This window comes from Oncorhynchus mykiss, chromosome 3, assembly GCF_013265735.2.
Source record: "Oncorhynchus mykiss isolate Arlee chromosome 3, USDA_OmykA_1.1, whole genome shotgun sequence".
NCBI classification, from domain to species: Eukaryota; Metazoa; Chordata; class Actinopteri; order Salmoniformes; family Salmonidae; genus Oncorhynchus; species Oncorhynchus mykiss.
The window spans coordinates 32,236,634-32,246,999 of NC_048567.1; the positions used below are offsets into that span (position 1 = coordinate 32,236,634).

The 10,366-nt window shown below is 43.6% G+C and overlaps 1 protein-coding gene across 2 annotated transcripts; it reads right to left on the reverse strand.

Moving 5' to 3' along the window:
* Positions 1-5,033: 5,033 nt before the first annotated feature.
* LOC110518433 (riboflavin transporter 2) lies at positions 5,034-9,769 on the reverse strand. 2 transcript variants are annotated; one of them, XM_036973845.1, is made up of 5 exons: positions 9,388-9,769; positions 9,089-9,197; positions 7,022-8,106; positions 6,573-6,696; positions 5,034-6,184 (listed from the first exon to the last, which is right to left on the reverse strand). In XM_036973845.1, exons 3-5 carry the CDS (start codon positions 8,059-8,061, stop codon positions 5,972-5,974), a joined length of 1,377 nt encoding a protein of 458 aa, XP_036829740.1. In that variant the 5' UTR covers positions 8,062-8,106; positions 9,089-9,197; positions 9,388-9,769; the 3' UTR covers positions 5,034-5,971. The 2 variants fall into 2 exon arrangements, with proteins under 2 accessions (XP_036829740.1, XP_021451712.2); XM_021596037.2 differs by lacking the exon at positions 9,089-9,197 and having other exon boundaries at positions 9,388-9,766.
* Between the last annotated feature and the right edge of the window lie 597 nt (positions 9,770-10,366).

The window sequence follows — 10,366 nt, forward strand, 5'->3', positions numbered from 1 at the left end:
AACCATAAACAATTAATGAACATGCACCTGTGGAACGGTCGTTAAGACACGAACAGCTTACAGACGGTAGGCAATTAAGGTCACAGTTATGAAAATTTAGGACAATAAAGATGGCCTTCTACTGACTCTGAAAAACACCAAAAGAAAGATGAAATAATAATAAATAACGAAAAAACAACTGCCTGAGTTACACCGGGAACGCACAATCCCTCCATCAGACTGTCCGCAATAGGCTGAGAGTGGCTGGACAGGCTTGTAGGCCTGTTGTAAGGCAGGTCTTCACCAGTCATCACCAGAAACAACGTCGCCTGTGGGTACAAACCCACCGTCGCTGGACCAGACAGGACTGGCAAAAAGTGCTCTTCACTGACGAGCCGCGGTTTTGTCTCACCAGGGGTGATGGTCGGATTTGCGTTTATCGTTGAAGGAATGACTGTTACACCGAGGCCTGTCCTCTGGAGCGGGAGCTTGTTGTCATTGCAGACAATCTCAACGCTGTGCGTTACAGGGATGACATCCTCCTCCCTAATGTGGTACCCTTCCTGCAGGCTCGTCCTGACATGACAATGCCACCAGCCATACTGCTCGTTCTGTGCGTGATTTCCTGCAAGACAAGAATATCAGTGTTCTGCCATGGCCAGCAAAGAGCCCGGATCTCAATCCCATTGAGCACATCTGGGACCTGTTGGATCGGAGGGTGAGGGCTAGGGCCATTCCCCCCAGAAATGTCCGGGAACTTGCAGGTGCCTTGGTGGAAGAGTGGGGTAACATCTCACAGCAAGAACTGGTAAATCTGGTGCTTTTGATTTTGACCCACCTTTGTACAGGGACACATTATTCAATTTATGTTAGTCACATGTCTGTGGAACTTGTTCAGTTTATGTCTCAGTTGTTGGATCTTGTTGTGTTCATGCAAATATTTACACATGTTAAGTTTGCTGAAAATAAACGCAGTTGACAGGGAGAGGACGTTTCTTTTTTTGCTAAGTTTAGTACACTCTGATAGTACACTCCTGACGTACGTAGGTTAGAGTGTCTGTCAGCTACAATTGGTTGATAAGGGGTGGGAGAAAGATGACATTAGAAGTAGCCATCTACTTTGTAAACCCATACTGCACTTAACCGCGAGGCAACCCTGTCATCTCCAAAGATTGTTATTTAATATAGCCCATATGAATGTCTTACCATAAAAGCCTTGCTTTTTTTGCTAGGTGCCTACCTCAAGCGTTGCTTTTAACTTTTGACGACCGTGTACATTGTTGCACAAAAAGAGTAGCCAAGGTCAAGACAACTGTGTAATGGGCTAAATGGAAAACAAAAGTCTCTAGCCTTCCACAAAGGGCCCAAAATGATACTATGAAGTTGCACTCAAAGTGTTTTTGATGAGTTTGGACAAAGTGGTAATTTTAATGCCTGGGAGTAAGCCGACCTTTGAGCATAAGACTTTCAAATGCAGCCAAGCAGGTGGAAAGAGTAGAACGAAAACAGACATGACATAATCATATAAATAATTGTGCATAGCAGGATTCCCATAAGAACCATATGTTTCCGTCCGTCAGGAAATATAGTATGTCAAGCATCACAGTGTTAAAAAAAAGAAGAAGAATTTAGCAATATTAAAAGTCAGTCGCCTCCAGAGTCTGGAGGTGAATCAAATCTCATTTGGCTCCTCTGATCGCTCAGCATTCCTTTAATATTGTCTTGAATCATTTAGAGAAATCCCTTTTTGGTCTCGTCCAGACATCGGCTTTCCAGTCCTCCCTCTCAGGCTTTTACCAGACGTGGCGTAAGGAGGGGAGTATGGTCGATTGCATAACGCCAGGCGAGACCTGATTGTCCCTAGCCTTAACACAAAATTCAATCATTCTCAGCATTCTCCTATCCCACGTCGGCCCATTAAAGAGCAGTGGGAGCTAGGATTTCCCCTCATATGTTTTCAATTGAAATTAGGATCACAATGTATGCTGTACGCAATAATCAAAGGGAGCCAATAGAGGGAAACGGAATGTGTGAGATTTGGGTCAAGAGCGGGCGACTGAATGAGAGAATTGGTTCGAGAGACAATAGGAGAGAGAGAGAGAGATATGGCTACTGCTACTGCAATGACGAGAGAGATGGCCACTGCTACACCAATGACGAGAGAGATGGCCACTGCTACTCCAATGACAAGAGAGATGGCCACTGCTACTCCAATGATGAGAGAGATGGCCACTGTTTCACCAAAGCACCCACCTTCACGTAGGTCAGGCAGTCCACCTGCATTACAGTTTGCACATTCACAGAAGGAATAGCATTCCTAGAAGCAATGGCATTCACAGAAGCAATAGCGTTCACAGAAAAAGCATCCTAATTTGCCAGGGCTCTCTCTCGACAAATAGTGGATAAATAAAATGAATCACTTCACATATTACTTAGCACCTAAAGTTATCTAACCTCTGCTATTGATGGGCCCCTGCACACTTAAACCACTAAAGCCACAAAGAGACATAAGAGCATATGTATGGTAGGAGACAACAGGAGATGATGAACCCAGATGTCCATTGGGGATCCTTGGGGGCCGCTGGGGTCTGAATCAGGCAATGACTTAGTTCCTCAGTGCTCTCTATCTTTAGGGCCTGTAGAGAAAAAAAAAGCACACACCTGCACCCGCTCTCACTCTCACTAAGTTACTGTGAGTGGGTGGGATTCGGAAAATGATCGAGACGTGACTCTAGCGGCATGGGGCAATACCCAAGAGACATGCACAACTCCTACGGTACTTTGAGCAATTTCAAGATGCATTCAAAAAGCAGAAGGAAGGGCAAATCGAAAATGAGTAATGTAAAAAATAACAGAAGTATGGTCTCCGGAAATATATATATATTTCCGGAAATTAGGATCACAATTTATAGACAATTATCCTTCATCATTATCAATTTGATCTAGTGCTATTAATACAATTATCTTGAATATGGCTTATTATGAAAGGGCTATTTTCATGGTACAGTTGAAGTCAGAAGTTTTCATACACTTAGGTTGGAGTCATTAACACAAATTTCTTGTTAACAAACGATAGTTTTGGCAAGTCGGTTAGGACAACTTATTTTTTTTTAAGTTGTATTCATAGCTAAATACTTTCCCATTAGATCTTGCTGGCAGATTGAAGGCGTATGTGATATCCATAGGTCTGAGCTGTATTCCAGGAAGTGGACCCCTGCTCTGTTCAGGTCTCGCATCTCACTCTCAGTTTGTGTTACCATTACCTTAGCCTGACATCTACTGGTCAAAGTATTTACAGTTGAAGTCGGACGTTTACATATACACTTAGGTTGGAGTCATTAAAACTCGTTTTTCAATCACTCCACAAATTTCTTGATAACAAGCTAAAGTTTTGGCAAGTTGGTTAGGACATCTACTTTGTGCAAGACACAAGTCATTTTTCCAACAATTGTTTACAAACAAATTATTTCACTTATAATTCACTGTATCACAATTCCAGTTGGTCAGAAGTTTATATACACTAAGTTGACTGTGCCTTTAAACAGCTTGGAAAATTCCAGAAAAGGATATCATGGCTTTAGAAGCTTCTGATAGGCTAATTTACATAATTTGAGTCAATTGGAGGTGTACCTGTGGATGTATTTCAAGGCATACCTTCAAACTCTGTGCCTCTTTGCTTGACATCATGGGAAAATCAAAAGAAATCAGCCAAGACCTCAGAACAAAATTGTGGACCTCCACAAGTCTGTTTCATCCTTGGGAGCAATTTCCAAACGCCTGAAGGTACCATGTTCATCTGTACAAACAATAGTACTCAAGTATAAACACCATGGGACCACGCAGCTGTCATACCGCTCAGGAGGGAGACGTGTTCTGTCTCCTAGAGATTAATGTAATTTGATGTGAAAAGTGCAAATCAATACCAGAACAACAGCAAAGGACATTGTGAAGATGCTGGAGGAAACAGGTACAAAAGTATCTATATCCAGAGTAAAACGAGTCCTATATCAACATAACCTGAAAGGCCGCTCAGCAAGGAAGAAGTCACTGCTCCAAAACCGCCATCAAAAAGCCAGACTACGGTTTGCAACTGCACATGGGGACAACGATTGTACTTTTTGGAGAAATGCCCTCTGGTCTGATGAAACAAAACTAGAACTGTTTGGCCATAATGACCATCGTTATGCTTGAAGGAAAAAGCGGGAGGCTTGCAAGTCGAAGAACACCATCCCAACCGTGAAGCAAGGGGGTGACAGCATCATGTTGTGGGGGTGCTTTGCTGCAGGAGGGACTGGTGCACTTCACAAAATAGATGGCATCATGAGGTAGGAAAATTATGTGGATATATTAAAGCAACATCTCAAGACATCAGTCAAGAAGTCAAAGCTTGGTCGCAAATGGGTCTTCCAAATGGACAATGACCCCAAGCATCCTTCCAAAGTTGTGGCAAAATGGCTTAAGGATAACAAAGTCCAGGTATTGGAGTGGCCATCACAAAGTCCTGACCTCAATCCTATAGAAAATTTGTGGGCAGAACTGAAAAAGCTTGTGCGAGCAAGAAGGCCTACAAACCTGTGTCCGTTACACGAGCTCTGTCAGGAGGAATGGGCCAAAATTCTCCCAACTTATTGTGGGAAGCTTGTGGAAGGCTACCCAAAACGTTTGACCCAAGTTAAACAATTTAAAGGTTATGCTACCAAATACTAATTGAGTTATTGTAAACTTCTGACCCACTGGGAATGTGATGAAAGAAATAAAAGCTGAAATAAATCATTCTCTCTACTATTATTCTGTCATTTCACATTCTTAAAATAAAGTTCCTAACTAATAAAGATCCTAACTGACCTAAGACAGGAAATTTTTACTAGGATTAGATGTCAGGAATTGTGAAAACTGAGTTTAAATGTTTTTGGCTAAGGTGTATGTAAACTTTCCGACTTCAACTGTAAGTATGATTAGGATTACAGTGATGCTTTATATCCATGCTGGTGAAAAATAAACCACAGAAAGTTGATAATGAGGTCAGCAATTAGTGCAGAAATACAAAACATGTACATACTGTAAGTATACATTTTAATTGACATGAGCCATACATAATTACAGTACATTACATTATAACTGCAGTAAGGTCGTATACAAAATAATGTAACACAAACGTTGGTAAAGAATAAACATAAATTATCTTTTGGTTGACATTTGCAGTTCTAGAAACTCAAAAATGAAGACACTGTTTTGTCCCAGTAACACATTCCAATCATCACTATTATATCACTGTACTTAATTACCCTTCAAGCAAAAAAAGGCATTCATCTTCTTTAAAGAAGATTTGTAAAAAGCTTAGCAATACAATTTGATCATCTTTGTGGTCTTTGTAACAATAGAAGTCTAGCCTGAGACATCAATACACTGGCCTCCCACGGTGTTTACCTCAATATAGGCAAACTGAGTCGTATTCATTAGGGCACACTGTATAGATTTCGTATCTTAATTTTAGCCAGTTTGCTACAGCAGGAAAATAATCCTGCAACAACAGGCAATTTGAATTATTATTTGGATTATAATTAATGGGCATTTTTGTAGGGGATGATATTTTTTTCATAAGGGAAAATTAAGTCTGAAATGTCAAAGTGGAAATTGCAAACTTCAGAAGCCTTTTAAACCTTTTAAACCTTTTAAGTTACTGCATTGCAGAAAAATCTATCTTGCAACAGGGTGATCAAATTAAGGCCCTACATCTGAGGCAAAACGTTTTGAAACTTAACTCAACAGTAAATAAACACAAGCGATTTGGTACCATTTAGTTCCTAATCTGAGGATGTGCTTCAAAGAGATCCTTCCGCAACCATAGGGAGATGTTTCATTGCTTACGCAACAGACGAGATACCTCAAAATCAGTTTAAAGAGGCAAACTCACATGATGAAAGATATATTTCCAGTGTCAACCATTTTTGTTTTCTACAGTGAGTTTCAACAGTAAGCCATGTCTTGATCCCTACTTTGTGCACTTGGTGTTACAAGGGTCCCCTGATTTGAAGAGTCCATAGACACTGACCAAGGGAAACATGGACAGGGCACCCAGCATGGAGCCAAGCTGCACTACCGCTCCACACCAGACGAGGGCGCTGTGACCCTCATCCCGAAGGATCACCCCAATGATCACCTTTACATAGGAGAGGGTCAGGACAAACAACATCCAGGCTATGACCTACAACAGAGTGTAGATAGACATTACAAACAAAACATTATAATTGTGTTAATATTCACAGTACATTATAGGATCATCATTTAAAAATATAAAAAAATAACCTTTATTTAACCAGATAGGCCAGTTGAGAACAAGTTCTCATTTACAACTGCGACCTGGTCGTTGTAACTGCATATTGAACAACATGGACATGAGTTTGAATGTTTACTGTCGTTTAGGAAGCCTTTGTTTGACCTCAAACGTCCCATTTTCACTCAGAAACACGTCGTTCTCAATGGCCCAATGAAATCAAATCGAAGTCATGTTGTGTTCAGATCATATCAGCAATCTTACAACTTAACACATGTATTTTCTCTATTCCATGATGTAATAACAGAAAGAGCCTTACTATGAGTGCGGTGCCTGAGACGCTGTGGACCAGTAGAGGACACGGGCTCAGTGCAGCCATGGCCATGATGTAAGTACCAAACCCTGTCCCAACTATTGTCAGAATCCCAATCAGCACCAACGACCTAAAAAAGAACAAGGAAGAGCTACACGGTCAGTTGAGGAAGTGGGTTGGAAAATTCAAGGCGTTCAAGGATTGTGTAAATTATCCGCTGAAGTATTGCATGTTTTAGGATGAGACAGTGCAATGTTATTTAATGCTGTTTATTCTGTATTTTCTTATAGAAATCAACTTGATTCAGTGACTGACAGTCATTCTGTTCCAGCCATTACAATGAATCCTCCCCATGTCTACCTTCAACAGCCTTCACTGGTGACTGCATAGATCTGAGATTCTGTGTTCAGCAAATGATTCATCAGTCAGTTATGCTAATCCAATGTCGGGCTTACCTTAAGGGCAGGAACATGGCAATGAAGCAGGCCACGGGGTTGGCCACGGCTGCCATGGTGGCCGCCAGATGGTAGGCCTGGTTCCCGTAGGGCAGACAGGAGTAAGACTGCACTGAGGGCAGCACTGCATTGGTCAGGGCATTGACCCAAGCCAGAACCACAAAGATGAACGCCAGCTCCGGCCCACTGTAGAAGCCCGTCCCGAAGGAGCTCTGCCGGGCTCTCTGCTGGCTCTCCGGAGAACTGATCATGGCCTTCTCCTCTTGAGGTCTGTGAGACAGGGACAGGGCTTGGTCGCTCTTCTCCTCTGCCAGGCCTCCGTTGAAGTATAGCTCGCACTTCCTCTCCCTGGCCACGGCCGGGTGGTGGTTGAGCAGGAGGAAGGCGGCCAGACACACCACCATCATGGCACTGAGGAAGAGGAAGAAGACCTGGGCCGAGAAGTTAGCGGGCTGGTATTCAGCCTGGAGCTCTCCATTGGCCCCTACAGTGGTGTTAACCCCTAAGGTCCCATTGGCTAGGCTAGCCACTGTAGCATTCCGACAGTGAACCACACCCACCCCCTGCACCAGAGCCACTACGGCAGGCACCAAGCCACTAACGCCCTCCCCTACAAAGTACGTAGTGAGGTACTGGGGACCGAGGCGCATCATGAAGGGCAGGAAGGTGACCGAGGAGGTGCAGTCCACCACAGAGATTAGGAAACAGAGCACTAGAAGGGGGACACTATGCGTAGCGCCCGCTAAGGGCACCGTGTGCTTCCAGAAGAAGGCCAGGAGGAAGGTGGCGACCACTCCCAGGCCCACTATGGAGTAGATGACGGGTCGCTCGTCCAGCTTGCCCGGGCGGAAGCGGTGCATGAGGGTGACGAAAAGGGGCCCCACATTGGCCATCTGGATGAGCACAGTGAGGTAAGAGGGCAGGTACCAACCCTCTGGGATTTCTGGCACGATGAGGGGCAGCTCCACCCATATCCCGTTGATGGCCACCCAGGAGCCCATGCCAAAAAGGCATGCCAGCACGTGGGTTAGGAGAGTCATGGTGAAGGGCAGGGGCACAGCCAGTAAACAACTTGCATAAAGGACCTGAAACACACGAACAATGCACATTATTAAAAAGCATACCCAATGTATGCATGTGGATCATGTACTGATATATTATTTTATTTCGTTTATTTTTTATTTTTAGGGTGTAGATCAGCTTTAATATTGCAGATAGATTGTAGCTTCCATCAATGTAATTGTCTGCATCACTTCCAATCCCACATTTTTTTTGTGCAAATATATATATATATTTGCACAAAAAAAATGTGGGATTGGAAGTGATGCAGACAATTACATTGTATATATATATACATACACACACATACACATATAAATATATACATACTTTATCTTTATTTCCTTTATTACCCTCCAACCCTCCCCCATTTGGAGCAAACTAGTGAACAACATGAAGTGATATTTGTTGGGGTGTTGAAAGGCATAATTACCAGCACACTATTCCTTGTACCAGAACACAGAACTAAATCAATGTGCTGCTAAAATCCCTATTCTCAGCTCTGCAACATCAGCGCAAAGACAACATTATATGAACACATTTCCCTAGTTTCCTTGGTTCTCCTCAAGGTTAACCTACATGTAAATGTTGGTGGGGTCACACACGTTGTCATTGGTTACAAAAGCCAGCCTGTCTGCTATACAGTATGTGACCATAAGACTCAGACTCAGCAGCCTTCCCTCCCCCGTCCCCCCTGAATGTTGAGTCTGGCACAGAGTACCTGACCTTTCACACACAAACCCACTGGTCTCAGAACAGCCCATACAGACAGGCTGAACCTACACTTCATCCTTTTCTGTGGAAGTACACCATGGTAAGAGGGTGTTACTGTGACTTCTGTGGATTCATAGTTCCCTGTAATTCAACGTCTGTAACTGAATAGTTGATGAGTCACCTCACTCAGTGTATGGAGAGAAACACTGTTTTTATTTACATACATACCGATACACACACACACACACACACACACACATAAACTCAGAGTTTACAGAACTACTGTATGCTCACGGGAACTCAACCCTAGTTCCTCTCGTCCTGGTTCTTCTTCAGCTTGAATCCATCCTACACGGAAGAGATCATCATTCCACAAGCCTCTTTTAAGTCCATCTGTTCCACCCTGTAGCTGAGACATTTTGATAATTAGGCAATATGGGATGTGAGTGATGAGGAAATAGTCAAAGCAATAATACCACTGGTTAGACTATTTCCACAACCCATGTTGCCTAATTAACAAACTGGCTCAGCTTCAGTGTGGAGCAGATGGACTTACAGAGGCTTGTGGAATTACTTTCCAATCATGATCTTACCTTGTGATGGAGTGGGACTGCCTATTATATCTCCTTCTCTCTTGGGTAACTTCTCACTCCGTTGTGATCAGAGCATTATTTTTATTACATCAGCCAGCATGTGTGCCCATTCAGTTCATATTCCCTCCCCCCGTCTTTATCTCTCTTACACACACTCTCACATACACGCACACACACACACTCACGTGACTTCTGTGTCTCCCATTCAACTGACAGAACAGGCAGTGCGCAGGCTCCTCATCTCTATGACACTCTAATCCCCCGGGTTTGAAAGGAGCCTCTTTCGAAAATGATTTATCCATGTGCCCTGTCGCTCTGCCTCCCTGCGGCCCCAAGAGCACTAGAGCAAGCTGCAGTAGCAGTGGGGAGGGGGGGTCAATTACTGTACCCTCCCCCTCGCCTCCACCCCTAGAAAATATGACCTTGGCTCTGCCCCCACTGAACAGAAAATGTTGGCTGTAGTGTGAGAGAAAGAGAGAGAGAGAGAGAGAGAGAGAGAGAGAGAGAGAGAGAGAGAAAGAGAGAGAGAGGGCGAGAGAGAGAGAGAGAGAGAGAGAGAGAGAGAGGGCGAGAGAGCGAGAGAGAGAGAGAGAGAGAGAGAGAGAGGGCGAGAGAGAGAGAGAGAGAGAGAGCGAGAGAGAGAGAGAGAGAGAGGGCGAGAGAGCGAGAGAGAGAGAGAGAGAGAGCGAGAGAGCGAGAGAGGCAGCTGCCTGGTACACTACTACACACTAGTCATAAGAAGCTGTGTATTTATAATTGATTGTTGGAGGGCAGCTCAGACTACTCCAGATTGGTTTTAGGAGAATGTTGCAGTGACCTAAAGGGGTGATGATGAAACAGGTTGTTACTTTGCCCCCTGAGTAACCTATTCAAAGGAAATGCTACTTTGACCACTTTGTGTATCTGTAATGTCGATGACCTTACTGTAATACAACACACCCAAAACACACGAAAAGGCAGGATTGACTCGTTTGCTCAA

What these genes read in the sequence shown, in the direction of transcription:
- LOC110518433 (XM_036973845.1), bottom strand. Translation starts at nt 8,061, where the DNA reads ATGACTCTCCTAACCCACGTGCTGGCATGCCTTTTTGGCATGGGCTCC. An exon ending in GCCATGTTCCTGCCCTTAAG is followed by an intron (nt 6,697 to 7,021) that starts GTAAGCCCGACA and finishes GTTCTTTTTTAG; the next exon opens with GTCGTTGGTGCTGATTGGGA. An exon ending in TCTCAGGCACCGCACTCATA is followed by an intron (nt 6,185 to 6,572) that starts GTAAGGCTCTTT and finishes ACTCTGTTGTAG; the next exon opens with GTCATAGCCTGGATGTTGTT.